The 22,721-nt window shown below is 38.7% G+C and overlaps 1 protein-coding gene and 1 pseudogene across 4 annotated transcripts in view; both read right to left on the bottom strand.

Moving 5' to 3' along the window:
* Positions 1–22,721, bottom strand: part of INTS4 (integrator complex subunit 4) — a 133,317-nt gene that overhangs the window by 82,303 nt on the left and 28,293 nt on the right. For 3 of the 4 annotated variants that reach the window (XM_019948670.3, XM_033862194.2, XM_073808388.1), the window contains exons 5-8: positions 6,853–7,038; positions 6,179–6,229; positions 1,710–1,798; positions 434–554 (exon numbers count right to left, since the gene is read on the bottom strand). In XM_019948670.3, the coding sequence (XP_019804229.1) occupies positions 434–554; positions 1,710–1,798; positions 6,179–6,229; positions 6,853–7,038 (447 nt within the window). The remainder of the gene's footprint in view (positions 1–433; positions 555–1,709; positions 1,799–6,178; positions 6,230–6,852; positions 7,039–22,721) is intronic. The other variant, XM_033862195.2, reaches the window with a different exon arrangement.
* LOC109552316 (peptidyl-prolyl cis-trans isomerase A pseudogene) lies at positions 2,956–3,494 on the bottom strand (annotated as a pseudogene).

Below are 22,721 nucleotides of genomic sequence, written 5' to 3'. Positions count from 1 at the left end.
TCAGAGCCTCAGCTTTCTCACCTGGGAAGTGGGAATAATAGCACCTACCTTGCTGGGTTACTGTAAGAATAAATGGGATAATAAAGCAATTATACTCCAATAAAAAAAAGAATAAATGAGATAATTAAGTGGCCTCCTAGCAAAGTATCTAGGCCATACCAGGTGCTTAGTAACGGTAACAATTATTTTTATTATTATGTTTCTTTTTCTCTAGACTTTGGTTGTCTAATATGCTAACAAGATTAAATAGGATTATCTTTAAAATTCTTTCTAGTTCTTAAAGACTACTTCTCTATGGGAAAGTGAACAATTTCTTTCTATTTTAAGAAATACTAAGGTTTATAAAAGCGCATTACACCTGTCTCTATCTAGTTTCTCAAAATGTTTTACAAGTGTAACAGGTAATATGCTCATTAAAGAAGATGTAACTTACCAATAGCTTTGAAGCTTGAACTCGAACCACCCAGGAGCTATCACTGACCATGTGACAAATTTTTCCAAACGCATCATCAACTAAGCGAATTTCTTCGTTAGAAGAAGGGATTGGGACGATGCTAAATTAAAAGAAAAGAAACCACAAGTGACAAAACATGAGCCTAAAATTGCAGGTTCAATAAACTGAGAATGACCAATGAAAATCAGCACAAATAGAAATGATAAATGAAAAATTCATCCTATAATGATGAAATACATTTCAGAGTAAGCAAATCAGTCTGGGATTTGTTTATTTTTAGTTGCAATGCAAATTTGTGTCTTGAGTAAAAAGTATTTAACACTGAAGATTCAAAGATTTATGAGATACCAAAAACAGCTACCACAGAGTTATCTTTTTCTCTCTTATAAATTGCATTGCTGTCAATATAGCAAGTCTCAGAATAAACCAATATAAAACATACTTGCAAATCTGGTCCTAAATGAAAAGACAATTTCCAGCTAGTCTTTTTTTTTGCAGGGGGTGGGGGGTGGTGTCTATGGGGGGTGGTGTCTATAGCTTTATTAACTCATTCTTGTTTTTCAATTTCAGTAGGTAGTTTAATGAAGAGGAAAAAACACTTCTTTTTCCTATAAAAGGAGTTCTATAAAACAGAATAAATAATACCTGTCTCTCCACCTCAAAGAATCACTGTGAGATAAATTATTTAATTACTGTGAAAAAAAATTTTTTATTTTTGGCCGCACCACACACCTCGTGCAATCATAGTTCCCCGACCAGGGATTGAACCCAGGCCCTCAGCAGAGAAAGCACCAAGTCCTAACCACTGGACCACCAGGGAATTCCCTATGAAAATATTTTAACCAGGAAAACACTACATAAGGGATCATTATTCTCAAATTCACCTGGTATCTTTAGCTGGCATTTGTATTTACTAAAATGTGCCCCAAACCATTTCAAAGACTTTTTTTAAGGGTTGGGCAGAGGTGGAGTGGATAGCATTTGAGAAAGACCATCCAATCTCTTCATCTATAGTTGAGGAGGTTGGGACCCAGAGAGGCGAAGTGGCTTTCCCAGCATACACAGAAAGTTCAAGGCAGAGCTGAAAAACAAGGACCAAGCATCCTGATTTTCAGGGTCCATGCTTTTCCCCTATTCCATACTGCCTTCCAAAAATCTAACCAACATTCCTTTTCTGGAGGTGGGCTTTCTGCATGGTGGGAGGAGAGAAAAATGGCTTAGCAATGAACAAAAGCTGGCTTACACCCACACTGACCTTTCAGGATAGAGCTGACTGACAACCCAGATAAGCTGGACTGCAGCACTGCGCACTTGTTCATAGTCATCAGAGAGCAATTTACAAGCCTGCAAACAAGGATTCCAAAAGTCTGTTAGTTCTGTGTCCTCCCAGGTGATGTTCAAACTATTTTCAAAATGAAGATACGGTGGTTGGATAAGGATACCAATCAAAACACATATGGGTGATTTTAACTTCTTGAACCTTTGCCCAACAAAGAATTCTTGGCCTCTGCCAGCTGCTCTGCCTGTGTTCTGTGTACCCTCCCACCCCATGTCTGAAAGGAGAACCACAGATTGATAGATAGCACAAAAGCCATCTAGAATAGCATCAATCATAGCAAAGCTTGCTGGGAGCCCACAGTGCTACCCTGACAGGCTCAAACACCAAAGATGAGTTTTTTCCCTATCTGTAAAACTAGAGCACAAATTTCTGACTGACAGTCCATCTGAAAATTCAAGCACTCTAAATAAATGTACAATTTTAACGTTAAGCTGCCAAAAAGAGGCCAAATTTTCCTTTTTTACTTTAGTCTGAAATGGAATATCCCTACTCCACCCACAGTCATAGCTACACCCTAGACTTCAACAACACCCAGAAAACGGTTTTTGAAATTTTAAAATCTTATATTCCATGCTTTGACCATATATGCTACTCTACCAGCTCTTCCATCGCCATGACTTAACCCATCACACCTGCTCTTCATCCCACTTAAGTTACCTATCCGTTTAAGCAGGGTCTCTCAACCTTGCTATTATTGACATTTTGGACTAGATAATTCTTCGTTGTGAGGGGCTGTCCTGTGCAATATAAGATATTTAGCAGCATCCCTGGCCTCTACCCACTAGGTAGTTGTAGCACTGCACCCTTTTCCTCTCCCCAGAAACTAAAATAGTCAAAAATACCTCCAGATGTTGCCAAACGTGCCCTGGAGGGCAAAATCACCTTGGTTGAGAACCACTGCTTTAATTCTGTCCTTTCTTTCCAAATAAACCACCTTTTCCTTGCTCTATACCCGTCCTTACTTCAGTCTCTTTTTGTTGTTGTTGTTTAGTTTTTATTTCATAACCATAAACTTAACTTTGCAATTCAGCTAAACTTGGAGGGGAATAAGGAAAATATGGAACCCAAAGAAGTGCAATGAGAGCACAAAGATTACAGTATATTTTAAGCAGATGGGGATGAAGGGGTGCTCTCCTGAGCTACAGAAGGAATGGTCTGATGGTTAAGATAAAACACAAGTCAAATTTATTATTAGATTTGTCCACAGTCAGCAATGGTGATCTTCTTGCTGGTCTTGCCATTCCTGGAACCAAAGCACTCCATGGCTTCCACAATATTCATGCCCTCTTTCACCTTGCCAAAGACCACATGCTTGCCATCCAACCACTCAGTCTTGGCAGTGCAGATGAAAAACTGGGAACCGTTTGTGTTGGGGCCAGCATTTGCCATGGACAAGATGCCAGGACCCGTATGCTTCAGGAGGAAATTCTCATCATCAAATTTCTCCCCATAAATGCACTGGCCACCAGTGCCATTATGGCGTGTGAAGTCACCACCCTGGCACATAAATCCCGGAATTATTCTGTGAAAGCAGGAACATTTATAACCAAAGCCTTTCTCCCCAGTGCTCACAGCATGGAAGTTTTCTGCTGTCTTTGGAACTTTGTCTGCAAACAGCTCGAAGGAGACGCGGCCCAAGGGCTCGCCATCGACGGCAATGTCAAAGAACACGGTAGGGTTGACCATGGTTGGGCAGCGCGGGAGGTTCCGATGTGGCGGCGTCTGCAAAGCCACTTCAGTCTCTTGACAGCATTGTCTGCATCATCATACACAACCCCCTCAGGATTTCTGCTACAGCTGCTCCACAAACCTAAGACTTTCTCTAGTCTTCACAAGGGCAGCAGAGCACTGGCAAAGACCACACTCTCTAGGGGATTGGTGATTCATGATCTCAAACCTTATTAGTCCTACTCTGAAATCTTTTACACTCCTGCTTTCCACTTCCATTTCCCAAGGCAGCTTTTCTTTTTTTCAGAAAGGTGGCTAATGAGCCTTTTTTTTTTTTTTTTTTTGGGTGTGTTGGGTCTTTGTTGCTTCACGCGGGCTTTCTCTAGCTGTGGCGAGCAGGGGCTACTCTTCGTTGCAGTGCACGGGCTTCTCATTGCAGTGGCTTCTCTTGTTGCGGCTCACAACAGTAGTTGTGGCTCAAGGGCTCTAGAGTGCAGGCTCAGTAGTTGTGGCACACAGCCTTAGTTGCTCCACGGCATGTGGGATCTTCCTGGACCAAGGCTCGAACCCGTGTCTCCTGCATTGGCAGGCAGATTCTTATCCACTGCGCCACCAGGGAAGCCCCAAGGCAGCTTTTCTTAACCTTTTCCTCGGGACTTCTATCCTACTACCAGCTATAAGGCGACCTGTTTATCTGAGAAAAATCAAGGTTCTCAGGCACAAACCCACTCAACTACTCCATACCAGTTATAAATTCATTTATTCCTGTATTCTCCCACCCCTTGTTTTCTCAATATCTGAGGGAAAAGGGTCCTTTCTAGTTCCTAATCCTTCTACTTTTGCTATGGATCCCACCACTTCCTCACATGACCATCCCTTACCATCCTCCAAAATAGATCCTCTTTGTGATTCGCTATGATAGCATCCTATTGATTTACCTCACAGCAGTACTCATATGCTATAACTGTGTTTGCTTATTTGTTAATTGCCTGTCTTACCTATGACAATGTGAAGGGCATGGGTCCTATCTATTATAACATGCTTGGCATTATACAGCCAGCATTCGGTACTCACTAACATTTGTTGGATGAATCAGCTCATGAATCTGATTTTCTGCCTCAAGGAACTTACTCCAGCATTTATTCCCCTTTGTCTCTTCTATCGTAACACTAGCTCTCCCTTCAACATATAAACATACTTAGCAACTGTCTTGAAAATACAGGAAAAAAAACAACAACAACCCTTAATCCTATGCCCCCTTCTACCAACTTCTACCCCACTTTCCTATCATAGTCGAGTTTCTTTAAAGTATAGTCATAGTCAATAGACTTTAAATGCCTCACCTCAAAAGACCCTGATCTGGCTTCCCCCAGTCCCAGCACTCCACTGAAATTGCTCTCTTTAAACTCACTAGTGACCACTTTGTTGCTAAGTCCCATGACCAGATTTCAGTGCTATCCTAAATGACCTTTCACCAGCATTTGACACTGCTGACTGTGAGAATGCCCTCTTGCCTTTTCTGGAATATATTCTTCCTCCTCCTCCATCAAGCTGCTCCTCAGTTCCATTCTAGGGCTCCTTTCTTAAACGTTGGACCTCACCCCGGCTCCATCCTCATCACTTCCGATCTTCTTACTCTCCCTGGGTATCCCCATGACCCCTAGATATTGATGGCTCCAAATATCCACCTCCAGCTCTGATCTTTCCTGAGTTCCAGACCTGGAATTCTCCTCAAAAGTATCCCATCAACCCTTCAAACTCAAGATAATCAAAATGAACTCATTATAGTAACTAATTCTACCTCATATCGCAAATCCTCCCCCATCATTCCATCCTCACTCCCTTGAGGTCCACAGCATTGCTTGCCTAACCAACTGACACAGTCTTATGTCACTAAACATCTGAATCATCGGACTAACTCTTTTTCCTTTGAGTCCTTACTCTACAAGTTTCCTTTAATTATTTGGTTTCCCACACAGTTTTCCTACAGGTCACACCAACATAACCATTCTGAACTCATTCTACTTCATTTGTAAAAGAACGTACTTGGTTTACACATCAGTCATAGGGGTTTGGCTAGTTATCCTCTTCCTCTAAAAGCTAAAACCACTCTCAGTAGGCTAACAAAAACTGGTCTCTGAGCGTGGATTTAGATTTCTTGTCTCTAGATACATCCAATTATTCTACAAGAATAAATGTAAGGGCTTTTGGTTAGGCACTCGGTCAGCTTCTCCTAATGATACTATAATTCCATTGTGCTTTTCCTTACCAATGCTATAACAATCATGTGATATCTTTTCATACGATCCCATGGTCTTGGTCATCCTCCTCCAGAAATACTCCAGTTACTCAAGTGTGGTGCCCTGAATTGACTTCAGGTTTGAAGTCAATTTCAGTCAACCAACCAGAGATCAACAAGACTACCACTCTCCTTACTCTGAACACTACACTTCTCTTTGTATACTCTGGCATTCATACTGAGCTACCTAAATCCTCCCAAAATGTCCTCCTCACATGCACTAGTGCTATTCACTACATATTCCCCATTCTCTTCTTAGAATGTATGCTTTGGATACAACTGCACATTCATCACAACACTGCCACTGTTAGCCAGCTGAAGCTCTATGTTTTCAAATTCTGACCACCAGCGTGCCACCCTCCCAGTTTCATGATTTCTCCACCTCCCTCCTCTTCTAGACAGCAATCATTTAAGGTACCTGAGTATAAATTGTTTGGTATAATTTCAGTCCTCTTTCATGGAGCTGCAACTAGATAATAAAGATACAGTTTAAGTATTCTGAAAAAAAAATCAATATTTCCAATGTCTCCCCACAATCTCACATATTTTTCCCCATTATATCACATTAACATGGTTCCCTCTGGCCAAAATCAGTGCTATATAAATAAGAAACCTGGACTTTTCAGTAGAAACACTCAAACACTTAATGAATCTAACCCATGGACTGTCCCAAGGGGATATCAGAATAAATATGAAATAATGATAAGGAGGCTGAGGAAGAAATGGTTAGCACCATCTCCCCCTAAAGAGCAACCCTCCCCCATAACTTCCACCTATACTTCTGAAATACAAAGGTATAACCTGTACCTACTGTACTATAATACCGAGTAACATCTCTCCCATGGACCTGGGATACAAGTTGTACCTTCCATGTTTCAGAAATGCAGGTGAAAGCTACCAAACAAGCCCAAAGATAAGCAACTGTTGTAAAGGAATGTGTGCCTTTGAGTTCTGTGATGCCACCAACATCTTCCTGAAAGTGTGCATAAAGTATACCCTGGGGGGGATTCACAATGTATCCAAGGTGGCATTAGCTATTAACTTAAAAAAAAAAAAAAAGTATCTCCATTTAGTTTCCATGATCACGTTTACCATGGCTTTTATAGCTGCTGTTCTGACACGTGGGTCCTGGTCACTGAAGTAATCCCCTATAATCTTCTGGACGTCTCTGACAGCTAGGCCTTCTGCATCTTTTGTGACACTTTTCTCCAAAGAACCCAGATTACCAAGTAATTGCAGGCACTTATTTCTTACACCATGTGAGGTATCTGTCAAGTGCTACAAAAAGAAAAGAGAGAACAAAAGGACATGATTAAGGTATCTTAAAAATAAACAAAAATACAGAAACAAAAGCACTGAATCAACTTTAGGAATGACTTCAAACACTACATTCTCACTAGTCTGTCTAGTCTCATGGGTTTGTTGTTGTTGTTGTTTTTTGTTTTTTTGGCCATGCTGTGTGGCTTGTGGGATCTTAGTTCCCCAACCAGGGATTGAACCCAGGCGCTGGCAGTGAAAGTGCCTAATCCTAACCACTGGACGGCCAAGGAATTCCCTTCATGTTTTTTGAGTATGTGTCTTCCAAAAAGAATCACGAGTCCTTAGAAAACAAGACTCCCATTTATTCAACATTATACTCCCAACAGCAAGCACCTGGCCTTGTAAAGACTAGGTACTTTAAAAGTGACCCCTTTAATTGCATTTTATTTACTATCAAATCTAAAAACAGAAGAAAAATTCATAAATTTTCAAATTTTTAATATTCATACAGAAATATGCAAAAATATTAAATGTACAGCTCAATGAATTTTCACAAAAAACACACCAATAAGAAGCACCCAGATAAGGAAGTAAAAGATGACCAACTCTCCCAGTAACTACTCTACCACCATCAAAAATAGCCACCATCAGGCTTCATCCTCCCCAGCAGGAAGCTAGGCCCTTCCTCTTGGGAGCTGCTGTAGTATCCTCTCAGGCATCAAATTGTACTGCAATGTCTTGTTTTTACAAGTCCATCTCCTTTAAGACTGTGCTCCTGGGCTTCCCTGGTGGTGCAGTGGTTAAAAATCCACCTGCCAGTGCAGGGGACACAGGTTCAATCCCTAGTCCAGGAAGATACCACATGGTGCAGAGCAACTAAGCCCATGCGCCACAACTACTGAGCCCATGCACCACAACTACTGTAGCCCACATGCCTAGAGCCTGTGCTCCACAACAAGAGAAGCCACCTCAATGAAAAGCCCGCGTTTCTCAACGCGGGATTAAGGTGAGCTTGCCACAACTAGAGAAAGCCCATGTGCCGCAACTAGAGAAAGCCCATGTGCAGCAACGAAGACCCAATGCAGCCAAAAAAAGAAAAAAAAGACTGTGCTCCTTTCAGAACCTTTTATACGTTGAGCACAGAGTACAGAGACTAAATATGGATTATAAAGGGCCTTCTTTTGGGGGTTCTTAGGAGGAACTGAAAGTAAATTAATTTAAATTAAGTGCATGCAAAGCATCTGCAGTGTTGTGAGAATTCCATAAACACTAGCAGCTATTGTTACTATTACGATTATTATTAATAATAAAATATGCTTCCTTCCACCTAAAAAATAAAATAAAATAAAAAGCCACCATCACCAAAGCAATCTTGAGAAAAAAGAACAAACCTGGAGGAATCATGCTCCCTGCCTTTAGACTATACTACAAAGCTACCATGATCAAAACAGTATGTTAATGGCACAAAAACAGACACACAGGACTTCCCTGGTGGCTCAGTGGTTAAGAATCTTCCTGCCAATGCAGGGAACACAGGTTTGAGCCCTGGTCCGGGAATATCCCACATGCCACAGAGCAACTAAGCCCATGCACCACAACTACTGAGCCTGTGCTCCAGAGCCCGCAAGTCACAACTACTGAGCCCGTGTACCACAACTACTGAAGCCCGCGTGCCTAGAGCCCATGCTCCGCAACAAGAGAAGCCACCGCAATGAGAAGCCTGCGCACCGCAACAAAGAGCAGCCCCCACTCACCACAACTAGAGAAAGCCCGTGTGCAGCAACAAAGACCCAACACAGCCAAAAATAAATAAATAAACAAATTTTTAAAAAGACAGACACACAGATCAATGGAACAGAAGAGAGAGCCAAGAAATGAACCCACACACTTATGGTCAATTAATCTACAACAAAGGAGGAAAGAATATACAATGGGGAAAAGACAGTCCCTTTGATAAGTGGTGCTGGGGAAACTCTACAGCTACATGTAAAAGTATGAATTAGAACATTTTCTCATACCATATACAAAAGTAAACTCAAAATGGATTAAAGACCTAATTGTGGGACTTCCCTGGTGGTCTAGTGGTAAAGAATCCACCTTCCAATGCAGGGGACGCAGGTTCAATCCCTGGTCGGGGAACTAAGATCCCACATTCTGCAGGGCAACTAAGCCCGCACACCACAACTACTGAGCCCATGTGCCTCAACTAGAGAGTCCTTGAGCTACAAACTACAGAGCCCACGCGCTCTGGAGCCCACACGCCACAACTAGAGAGAGAAAAACCCACATGCCGCAACTAAGGAGAAGCCTGCACACCACAATGAAGAGGCTGCATGCCACAATGAAGATCCTGTGTACCTCAACTAAGACCCAACGCAGCCAAAAAAAAAAAAAAAGACCTAAATGTAAGATTAGAAACCATAAAACTCCCAGAAGAAAACATAGGCAGAACACTCTGACATAAATCATAGAAATATTTTTTTTGGTCTCTCTCCTAAGGCAAAGGAAACAAAAGCAAAAATAAACAAATGGGACCTAATTAAACTTAAAAGCTTTTGCACAGCAAAGGAAACCACTGACAAAAAAGACAACCTAGTGAATCGGAGAAAATATTTGCAAATTACATGACCAATAAGGGGTTAATATTCCAAACATATAGACAGCTCATATACCTCAATATCAAAAAAACCCAAACAACCTGATTACAAATTAGGCAGAAGACCTGAACATTTTTCCAAAGACATACAAATGGCCAAGAGGCACATGAAAAGATGCTCAACATCGCTAATCATCAGAGACATGCAAATCAAAACTACAATGAGACATCATCTAACACCTGTCAGAATGGCAATCATTAAAAAGAACACAAATAACAAATGTTGGCAAAGATGTGGATAAAGGGGAACGCTTATACACTGTTGGTGGGAATGAAAATTGGTGCAGCCTCTATGGAAAACAGTATGGGGTTCCTCAAAAAATTAAAAATAGAACTACCATATCATCCAGCAATTCCACTCCTGGGTATATATCTGAAGAAAACAAAAACACTGCTTGGAAAAGATACATGCACCCAATGTTTACAGCAGCATTATTTACAATAGCTAAGATATGGAAGCAACCCAAATGTCCATCAACAGATAAATGGATAAAGAAGATGTGGTGTACGTGTACACACACACACACACACACACACAATGGAATACTACTCAACCATAAAAAAAAATGAAATTTTGCCATTTGCAACAACACAGATGGATCTGGAGGGTATTATGCTTAGTGAAATAAGTCACACAGAGAAAGACAAATACTGGGTGTTATCACTTATAATGGAATCTAAAAAAAATAAAACAAACAAATGAATATTACAAAACAGAGACTCACAGATATAGAGAGGAAACTAGTGGTTACCAGTGGGAAGAGGAAGAGGAGTAAAATAGGAGTAGGGGATTAAGATGTACAAACTACTATGTATAAAATAAGTAAGCTACAAGGATATATTGTACAGCACAGGATTATAGCCAATATTTCATAATAATTTTAAATACAGTATAACCTATAAAAATACTAAATCACTGTGTTGTACACCTGAAACATATAATACTGTAAATCAACTATACTTCAACAACAAAAAATAGCCATTATCTTGACTTCTAACATATATTTTGTCTAGTTTTCTACTTTATAAAATCAAATAGTGTCTGGCTTCCTTTGCTTAATATTATGTTGGTGAGAACCGCCCATAGTATGGCATTATAGCAATGGTTTATTCATTCTCATTACTGGACAGTATTCCATTTGTGTACACACCATAATCCATTTATCCTTTCTACTGCTGACAGATATTTGGGTTATTTCCAGTTTGGGGCTGTTCTAAATAATGCTCTCTGCTTATTCTTGAATGTGGCTTTTGGTATACATATTCACATTTCTGCTGAATATACAGTAAGAAGTGAAATTGCTGGGTCACAGGACATGTATATGTTCAGCTTAAGATGAGACTGCCAAATAGTATTCCAAAGTGGTTGTACTAATTGAACTTATTTACACTCCCACCAGTGATATGTAAATGTTCCAGATACGCCACATCTTTGTCGACCCTTAATACTGTCAATCTTTTTCATTTTGGCACTTCTCACCATCATTTTTAACAAATTTTCAGTTATCTCTCTCTCAATCCTAGTCCACTGCTACTGAAATAGGCTATTTGCATAATGCAATAACAGGAACTGAAAATACTTTAATGAAATGACTAATTTAAGGGCTGGGCAAGAAATATGTAAGAAGAACCTGGGACACCTTGTGCCAAAAAGCAAGGAAATATCAAGGACTAATTGAGTCCAGATCAAAAGGACACAGAAGCCAATCTGTAGGGGTTCCCACTGTCAACATATATATGACACCAAAAGGAAGCAATCAAATCCAGAATGTAGGACATAAACAAGACCAATGATCCAGTTTCTTCAATAAATCTGTGGCAATTAAAGGAAAAACAAAAGAGGCTACTGTTACTGATTAAAAGAAATTCAAGAGACTATCCAAAGGTAATACACGCTAATCCAAAAAACAAAAAAACAAAACCAACTACAAAAAGATATTTATTGCAATTTAAAAAATTTTAATATGAACTGGTATGAGATGATATGGAATAACTGATAATAACTGCATCATGGCTATATTAAAAACATATCAGTTATTATCAGTTAGAGACATACTTAAGTATTTATAATTTAAATAACATGTCAGGGATTTCCTTAAAAATATTACAGCAGACTACAACAAAAAGTGGAAGGAAAAAACATGAAAAAGATTACAAAGCATAAATAATTGTCAAATTTACACCAAAAACTGGAAAGAATAAATAAATTTGAAAATTTCCATATTATAAAGTATATATAGATTGAAAAAAAAAGACCTAGCTTCAAATTTCAGCTCTGACTCTATATATGTAACATTGATCAAGCAACTGGACCTCTTAGGGTCTCACTTTCCTCATTTATAAAGAAGGAACAATAATATCTGCCTTACCTAACTTACAGGTGTATCATAAGGCTCAAATAAGAATATAAATGTTAAAAAAAAACTTTATATATTATAAAGCATAATATGACTATTAGCTATTATTACTATAGTCTAAAATAATGAGATTACTGCATGTAAAATTGTCAATACAAAAGAGTATCTTCAGATATTCCCTTCAAGTTCACAAAATAATATCTTTGGATATTCCCTTCAAGTTCAAATTTTCCAGGATTTTCTACCCATAAATGAAATCACTGATTGAAATCACACAAGTTTCCCTCTTGCTCACTCTAACACTGGGACATAGAGTCTCTGAAAGTACCCTCAGTAATCACCCATCTCTCTCCTTGTGCCTTCACCAATTCCCTATTTTATAGGATGATAATGATTAAGTGATATGTCTAATAACGCAAGGATAACCTAGTGGAACAGTTGATACTGGAATCCAAGTCTCCTGACACTCCATCTAGAGCTCTTTTCCCTATCCAGCTTCATAAATAAATAATGTCATGATTTCTAAAACTTTGCTTACTATGTTCAGAGTTGGGCATTTGAACCTTAAATACTTAAAAGTTCTACAATACCTGTTTTCTTTACATACATTTATATTGCTACTCCCAAGTATCACTATTCTCCAGCCATGACAAACTGCTTGGGTTTCTAATTACTGCCTGATAAACACAGTGATACTAAATTAATACCCCCTTCTTTTAATCATCTTTATTGGAATACAATTGCTTTACAATGGTGTGTTAGTTTCTACTGTATAAAAAAGTGAATCAGCTATACATATACATATATGCCCATATCTCCTCCCTCTTGCGTCTCCCTCCCACCCTCCCTATCCCACCCCTCAAGGTGGTCACAAAGCACTGAGCTGATCTCCCTGTGCTATGCAGCTGCTTCCTACTAGCTATCTATTTTATATTTGGTAGTATATATAAGTCCATGCCACTCTCTCACTTTGTCTCAGCTTACCCTTCCCCCAGCCTTGTCCTCAAGTCCCTTCTCTAAATCTGCGTCTTTATTCCTGTCCTGCCCCAAGGTTCTTCAGAACCTTTTTTTTTTTTTTAGATTCCATATATATGTGTTAGCATACGGTATTTGTTTTTCTCTTTCTGACTTCACTCTGTATGACAGACTCTAGGTCCATCCACCTCACTACAAATAGTTCAAGTTCATTTCTTTTCATGGCTGAGTAATATTCCATTGTATATATGTGTCACATCTTTATCCATTCATCTCTTGATGGACACGTAGGTTGCTTCCATGTCCTGGCTATTGTAAATAGAGCTGCAATGAACATTGTGATACATGACCCTTTTTGAATTATGGTTTTTTCAGGAACACCCAATTCTTATGATTAGCAAACCAGGCCACTGACACTTTGTGGAAGTAACATACACACATTCACACATATACAAAACTGAACAGGAAGATACATCAAATAAGTAAATATATTAAGGATAATACTGTCTAAGAAAGAAGTTACAAATACTAGAAAAACACTGTCAAGTAAACACTATAGTGTTGGGTTTGACTTACAAGGAGAGATGAGAACATGATTTTTCTTACATACAGATATAGAAATAAAAATACAGATATATATGTTTGTATATGATATATATAGACATTACATTAGAATATATATATCTAATATATATATATGTGTATGTATCTCCGCTAGCTCTCTCCACTGAGAGGGCCCAAGAGTAGCAACACCTCAACAGCAACAACCACACTTAGTACCCAGAACTTGGTTTCAAAATATATTTCGCCACTAAGAGGAACCAGGGCTTCTTGGAGAAAAGCTCATTCCAGGGGTAGACTAGAGAAAGTACAAGGTGGGCCTGAAATATTTTATTGTGCCAGAAAGAAATGACGCATTAAAAAAAATATACAGTTGACCCTTGAACAACATGGTTTGAACTGAGTGGGTCCACTTATACACAGTTTTTTTTCAATAGCAAATACTACAGTACTACACAGTTCGTGGATGGTTGAATTGTGGATGTAGCACTGTGGATACAAAGGAAGTGGGTATACTGAGGAACTGCATATATGGAGGGTCAACTATAAGTTAAATGTGAATTTCTGACTATTCAAAGTGTCAGTGCCCCTAACCCCCAAGCTGATAAAGGGGTAACTGAAGAGAAAAGTCAAAAGGACATAGAAGCCAGCCTGAAGGGGTTCCCACCTGGCAAAATCAGGGAACTTGAACAAGATGAATAATGACAGTAATAGATTATAACATTGAATAAACAAGAAATCTGAGTCCATAACTGATATAAATAAATAAATTGAAAGTTGGAGGACAATTTACATCGTTTCAAAGTAGTAGTACCATGCCACAAAATATTTATTCATTTCAAAAAGAAAGAGTAACTTCATAGTGAAGAAATCTGACAGACAACACCTTAACCAAGTGATCAAAGTAAACATCATCACCAATGGGAACAAATCAAAATGGTGTACCGCCTAATAGGATACAATGAGAACAGAACAGCATCAAGTCTGTGATATTCGTGTCAAAGGTGGAAAACTTGAATCTAATTATGAGAAAATATCAGACAAACCCAAATTCAGGAATATTCTACAAAATTACTGTCCTATAATTTTCAAAAGTGTCAAGTTAATGAAATGAAGTGAAGACTGAAGAATCATTCCAAATTGAAAAAGACTGGGGCTTCCCTGGTGGCGCACTGGTTAAGAATCAGCCTGCCAATGCAGGGGACATGGGTTCGAGCCCTGGTCCAGGAAGATCCCACATGACCCGGAGCAACCAAGGCCATGCGACACAACTAGTGAAGCCCACGCAATGAGAATCCCGCGCACCGCAAAGAAGAGTAGCCCCTGCTCGCCTCAACTAAAGAAGGCCTGAGCACAGCAATGAAGACCCAATGCAGACAAAGAAAAAATATTAAAAGCAGCAAGGGAAAAACAACAAATAACATACAAGGGAATCCCCATAAGGTTAACAGCTGATCTTTCAGCAGAAACTCTGCAAGCCAGAAGGGAGTAGCAGGACATATTTAAAATGATGAAATGGAAAAACCTACAACCAAGATTACTCTACCCCCTACAACCAAGATTTCTCTACCCAGCAAGGACCTCATTCAGATTCGACAGAGAAATTAAAATCTTCACAGACAAGCAAAAGCTAAGAGAATTCAGCACTACCAAACCAGCTTTACAACAAATGCTAAAGGAACTTCTCTAGGCAGGAAACACAACAGAAAGAAAAAACCTACAATAACAAACCCAAAACAATTAAGAAAATGGTAATAGGAACATACATATCAATAACTACCTTAAATGTAAATGGATTAAATGCTCCAAACAAAAGACACAGACTGGCTGAATGGATACAAAAACAACACCCGTATATATGCTATCTACAAGAGACCCACTTCAGATCTAGGGACACATACACACTGAAAGTGAGGGGATAGAAAAATATATTCCATGCAAATGGAAATAAAAAGAAAGCTGGAGTAGCAATTCTCATATCAGACAAAGTAGACTTTGAAATAAAGACTATTACAAAAGACAAAGAAAAAAACTACATAATGATCAAGGGATCAATCAAAGAAGAAGATATAACAATTATAAATATATATGCACCCAACATAGGAGCACCTCAGTACATAAGGCAGTGTTAACAGCCATAAAAAGGGAAATTGACAGTAACACAATCATATAGGGGACTTTAACACCCCACTTTCACCAATGGACAGGTCACCCAAAATGAAAATAAATAAGAAAACACAAGCTTTGAATGATACATTAAACAAGATGGACTTAACTGATATTTATAGGACAATCCATCCAAAAACAACACAATACACTTTCTTCTCAAATGCTCATGGAACATTCTCCAGGATAGATCATATCCTGGGTCACAAATTAAGCCCTGGTAAATGTAAGAAAACTGAAGTCATATCAAGTATCTTTTCCAACCACAACGCCATGAGACTAGATATCAATTACAGGAAAAAAACTGTAAAAAAATACAAGCACAAGGAGGCTAAACAATACACTACTAAATAACCAAGAGATCACTGAAGAAATCAAAGGGAAATCAAAAAATAACTAGAAACAAATGACAATGAAAACACGACAACCCAAAACCTATGGGATGCAGCAAAAGGACTTCTAAGAGGGAAGTTTACAGCAATAAAATCCCACCTCAAACAAGAAACATCTCAAATAAACAACCTAACCTTACACCTAAAGCAATTAGAGAAAGAAGAACAAAAAATCCCCCAAGTTAGCAGAAGGAAAGAAATCATAAAGATCAGATCAGAAAGAAATAAAAAAGAAATGAAGGAAACAATAATAAGGATCAATAAAACTAAAAGCTACTTCTTTGAGAAGATAAACAAAATTGATAAACCTTTAGCCAGACTCATCAAGAAAAAAAGGGAGAGGACTCAAATCAATAGAATTAGAAATGAAAAAGGAGAAGTAACAACTGACACTGCAGAAATACAAAAGATCATGAGAGATTACTATAAGCAACTCTATGCCAATAAAATGGACAACCTGGAAGAAATGGACAAATTCTTAGAAATGCACAACCTGCCAAGACTGAATCAGGAAGAAACAGAAAATATGAACAGACCAATCACAAGCACTGAAATTGAAACTGTGATTAAAAATCTTCCAACAAACAAAAGGCCAGGACCAGATGGCTTCACAGGCGAATTCTATGAAACATTTAGAGAAGAGCTAACACCTATCCTTCTCAAACTCTTCCAAAATATAGCAGAGGGAGGAACACTCCCAAACTCATTCTACGAGGACACCATCACCCTGATACCAAAACCAGACAAGGATGTCACAAAGAAAGAAAACTACAGGCCAATATCACTGATGAACATAGATGCAAAAATCCTCAACAAAATACTAGCAAACAGAATCCAACAGCACATTAAAAGGATCACACACCATGATCAAGTGGGGTCTATCCCAGGAATGCAAGGATTCTTCAATATATGCAAATCAATCAATGTAATACACCATATTAACAAATTGAAGAAGAAAAAATATATGGTCATCTCAATAGATGCAGAGAAAGCTTTTGACAAAATTCAACACCATTTATGATAAAAACCCTCCAGAAAGTAGGTACCATTTATGATAAAAACCCTCAACATAACAGAGGCCATATATGACAAACCCACAGCCAACATCGTCCTCAATGGTGAAAAACTGAAAGCATTTCCACTAAGATCAGGAACAAGACAAGGCTGCCCACTCTCACCACTCTTATTCAACATAGTTTTGGAAGTTTTAGCCACAGCAATCAGAGAACAAAAGGAAATAAAAGGAATCCAAATTGGAAAAGAAGTAAAGCTGTCACTGTTTGCAGATGACAAGATACTATACATAGAGAAACCTAAAGATGCTACCAGAAAACTACTAGAGCTAATCAATGAATTTGGTAAAGTAGCAGGATACAAAATTAATGCACAGAAATCTCTGGCATGCCTATACACTAATGATGCAAAATCTGAAAGTGAAATCAAGAAAACACTCCCATTTACCATTGCAACAAAAAGAATAAAATATCTAGGAATAAACCTACCTAAGGAGACAAAAGACCTGTATGCAGAAAATTATAAGACACTGATGAAAGAAATTAAAGATGATACAAATAGATGGAGAGATATACCATGTTCTTGGATTGGAAGAATCAACATTGTGAAAATGACTCTACTACCCAAAGCAATCTACAGATTCAATGCAATCCCTATCTAACTGCCAATGGAATTTTTCACAGAACTAGAACAAAAAATTTCACAACTGGTATGGAAACACAAAAGAACTCAAAGAGCCAAAGCAATCTTGAGAATGAAAACGGAGCTGGAGGAAGCAGGCTCCCTGACTTCAGACCATACTACAAAGCTACAGTAATCAAGACAGTATGGTAATGGCACAAAAACAGAAAGGTAGATCAATGGAACAGGATAGAAAGCCCAGAGATAAACCCACACACATATCGTCACCTTATCTTTGATAAAGGAGGCAGGAATGTACAGTGGATAAAGGACAGACTCTTCAATAGGTGGTGCTGAGAAAATTGGACAGTTACATATACAAGTATGAGATTAGATCACTCCCTAACACCATACACAAAAATAAGCTCAAAATGGATTAAAGACCTAAATGTAAGGCCAGACACTCTCAAACTCTTAGAGGAAAACATAGACAGAACACTCTATGACATAAATCACAGCAAGGTCCTTTTTGACCCACCTCCTTGAGAAATGGAAATAAAAACAAAAATAAACAAATGGGACCTAATGAAACTTCAAAGCTTTTGCACAGCAAAGGAAACCATAAACAAGACCAAAAGACAACCCTCAGAATGGGAGAAAATATTTGCAAATGAAGCGACTGACAAAGGATTAATCTCCAAAATTTACAAGCAGCTCATGCAGCTCAATAACAAAAAAACAAACAACCCAATCCAAAAATGGGCAGAAGACCTAAATAGACATTTCTCCAAAGAAGATATACAGACTGCCAACGAACACATGAAAGAATGCTCAACATCATTAATCATTAGAGAAATGCAAATCAAAACTACAATGAGATATCATCTCACCCGAGTCAGAATGGCCATCATCAAAAAATCTAGAAACAATAAATGCTGGAGAGGGTGTGGAGACAAGGGAACACTCTTGCACTGCTGGTGGGAATGTGAATTGGTACAGCCACTATGGAGAACAGTATGGAGGTTCCTTAAAAAACTACAAATAGAACTACCATACAACCCAGCAATCCCACTACTGGGCATACACCCTGAGAAAACCATAATTCAAAAAGAGTCATGTACCAAATGTTCATTGCAGCTCTATTTACAATAGCCAGGAGATGGAAACAACCTAAGTGTCCATCATCAGATGAATGGAGAAAGAAGATGTGGCACATATATACAATGGAATATTACTCAGCCATAAAAAGAAACGAAATTGAGCTATTTGTAATGAGGTGGATGGACCTAGAGTCTGTCATACAGAGTGAAGTAAGTCAGAAAGAGAAAGACAAATACCGTATGCTAATACATATATATGGAATTTAAGAAAAAAAATGTCATGAAGAACCTAGTGGTAAGACAGGAATAAAGACACAGACCTACTAGAGAATGGACTTGAGGATATGGGGAGGGGGAAGGGTAAGCTGTGACAAAGTGGGAGTGGCATGGACATATATACACTACCAAACGTAAAATAGATAGCTAGTGGGAAGCAGCCGCATAGCACAGGGAGATCAGCTCGGTGCTCTGTGACCACCTAGAGGGGTGGGATGGGGGGGTGGGATGGGGGGGTGGGAGGGAGACGCAAGAGGGAGGAAGATATGGGGATGCATGTATATGTACAGCTGATTTACTTTGTTATAAAGCAGAAACTAACACACCACTGTGAAGCAATTATACTCCAATAAAGATGTTAAAAAAAAAAGACCCAATGCAACCAAAAATAAATAAAATAAAATTTTAAAATAAATAAATATATACAATTTATGGATAAATAAATATACAGTATTGGGGAATAAAAGACCGAACGCCCCCCCAAAAAATCAATTAATTAATTAATTAATTTTTTTAAAAAAGAAAAAGACTGATGAGATATGTTGACAATCAATGCAAGATGTGATTCTGAACTGGATTCTTTTCCTATAAAGGACATTGGAATAAATACTGAAATTTGAATGAGGTTTGAGGATTAAATGGTAACATGTTGTTGTTAGTGTCCTGATTTTGATGGTCATATTGAGGTTATGAAGGAGAGCATCTTTGTTTATAGGAAACACAAACTGAAGTATTGAAGAGTAATGGGGCACCATGTTAGCAACTTACTCTAAAATGGTTCACAAGAAAAGAAAGTTCTTTATTACTGTGCTTGCAATTTTTCTTCAAGTTTGAGAGTTTGTTTTTGTTTTTTTTTAAGGCCACACCACATGGCTTGGGGAATCTTAGTTCCCTGACCAGGGATTGAATCCGGGCCCTCGGCACTGAAAGCACCAAGTCCTAACCACTGGACCACCAGAGAATTCCCAAGTTAGAGATTGTTTTGAAAAATGAAAGTTTAGGGCTTCCCTGGTGGCGCAGTGGTTGAGAGTCCGCCTGCCGATGCAGGGGATGCGGGTTCGTGCCCCGGTCCGGGAAGATCCCACATGCCGCGGAGCGGCTGGGCCCGTGAGCCATGGCCGCTGAGCCTGCGCGTCCGGAGCCTGTGCTCCGCAACGCGAGAGGCCACAACAGTGAGAGGCCTGCGTACCGCAAAAAAAAAAAAAAAAAAACAACCTGCTTAAGAAGAGAAGGGAAACAAGTGGGGAAAAGAAGGACAGGTAGTGGCAAAAAAGAGAAAACAGAGAAGGGTCAGAGGTAAAAGTGGGCCAGCTGGATAAAACAGCCCTGCTGATCTGGAACACACAAGCATAAACTTTCCAGTGATAGCTGTCTAATAAGAGGGCAGTCTGTCAGGAAAGGTACTAAGCACCTGTTAATGGTTCACATCAGAATGCTCCAAGGGGAAATTCCTGAACTAAATGGACCTGAACTTTCTGTGTGAAGCTATGTTCTATGTGAAGTTAGACTAGGCAGGTAGGCTTACTTAGAGGAGGGAACAAAGGAAACCTGGAGAGAAAGCTCAGGTGCAGAGGGTGGGGCTCTCAGAGAGGTATTGTCTCCTTATAAAAATGTCTCAATCAAGCATTTTAGATCAGAGTTAGTTCATGCCTCCAAGTTATTTAAGCTACAGAAATGTGAAACATATACTTTTAAGTGATCACAACGTCATGTATAGTAAGGGCTCAAAATTATCCAACAAAATAACACACTGAAACTGAGAAGTTAAGAGAAATTTCCAGATATGAAGCTGACAATGACTCTCTGTCAGAGTTAATACAGCAAAGTTGTTCTTTTTTTTTAAACTATTTTTATTTAGTATGGAAGCATCATTTGTCATAACTAAACTGTTAACTGAACCACCAGCCCCTGGAAGACTACTGCAATTGTTACAAATACTTTATTTGATTTTCAAACAAATTAAAACATTCTAGTTCCTATTAAGGTAACCAAGGCAACACGGATTCATACCCAGCCTATTACTGCACACTGAATGTTAGCCCAAAAGAGATCATAAGTCTAAATCACACCCTCAGGGCAGCAATTACAGTTTTATGATGTCCTTCCCCCACATGTCACTACTTACATCACGGCTATCATCACTAATAGCTGCCTAGTGTCTGCTCTGCAGATGATGCTATTTTGGTGTTATACCCAGGCCATTAAAGTGCCATCATTTCTCTATTAATGGAGTGAGTAAGCAATCCACATCCCTGATAATAAGAGCAATCCACGTCAAAAATAAAATAAGCTAAACCAATCAGTTTAAAACTATTGCTACAGGAAAAAAAATCAATGATTAAGTATATCAAGAAAATCTAAGACTGAGGTTAAATAAGACAAGAATACCTTACTGACTCACTCAGTTTCAATATGGATATTTTTTTCTTTTTGGGAGGAGGAGGGAGGCAGCACACTGCACGGCTTGTGGGATTTTAGGGCCCCGACCAGAGATTGAACCCCGGCCACGTCACTGACAGCACTAAGTCCTAACCACTGGACCGCCAATTCCCATCAATATGGATTGTTTTTAAGCACAGATAAAAATTCAGTGTACAATAAAAAAAAAAAAAAAATTCAGTGTACTTAGCAATGGAAATGATTCTAACAGACAACCTCTCCTAACAAACAACACATAATATCTGTTTATCAAATTTGATAAATGTTAAAATGCTGTATGTTTCTATCTTTTGCCTTAAGAGCTTGATGTTTTGATACTTTTGCCACAGAATTAAAGGAACAGAGAAGAAACAGAGAGAATGGACGAGAAGGTGAGATGGAAACAGAAAAACAAAGAATTAAACTAGGCTCTAAGGAAGCCATATAAGCAAAAATGACAAGATATTTATTCTTCTAGAAAAATCTTCACAGATAGGAAAGAAAGCAGAAGACCTCTAATTTCAGTTGTGTGAATCCTACACAAGAAAAGACTGAGTAATTTCCTGGCCAAATCTAAATCTCATCATCTCTCAAATGAAGACTAGCTGTACAATGTACCTCAAAGGATTACTAACAGGATAAAATGAGATGAATTTTGAAACGTTAAGAGTACCCAAAAGCATGACTTTCTTCCTACTGTGAAACAAAAAATATGGCAGATTCACATCTTACATTTTAAAAATATATAAAGGAACAATATGAACTTCAAAAAAATAATAAGGATAAAGGACTTCCCTGCTGGTCCAGTGGTTAAGAATCCGCCTTCCAATGCAGGGGACGTGGTTCAATCCCTGGTCGGGGAACTAAGATCCCACACACCGTCAGGCAACTAAGCCCGTGTGCCACAACTACTGAGCCCCCACGCTCCTTTTCTTTTCTGTCAGGTCAGCAGAAATAGCCTCTTTTCACTTCTGATTCTAATAATTTGAGCCTTCTTTTCCTCCTTTCCAAAACTAAAGGTTTATCAATTTTGTTGATCTTTTCAAATAACAAGCTTTTGGTTCTCTGATTTTTCTCTAATGTTTTTCTACTCTTGATTTCATTAATTTCTCCTCTAGTTTTTCGTATTTCCTTCCTTCTGCATGCTTTATATTTAGTGTGCTCT

Source organism: Tursiops truncatus, chromosome 8 (genome assembly GCF_011762595.2).
Source record: "Tursiops truncatus isolate mTurTru1 chromosome 8, mTurTru1.mat.Y, whole genome shotgun sequence".
In the NCBI taxonomy this organism is placed as follows: domain Eukaryota; kingdom Metazoa; phylum Chordata; class Mammalia; order Artiodactyla; family Delphinidae; genus Tursiops; species Tursiops truncatus.
The sequence above is the reverse complement of the archived record's forward strand: the minus strand, read 5'-3'. Positions and strand labels throughout refer to the sequence as shown.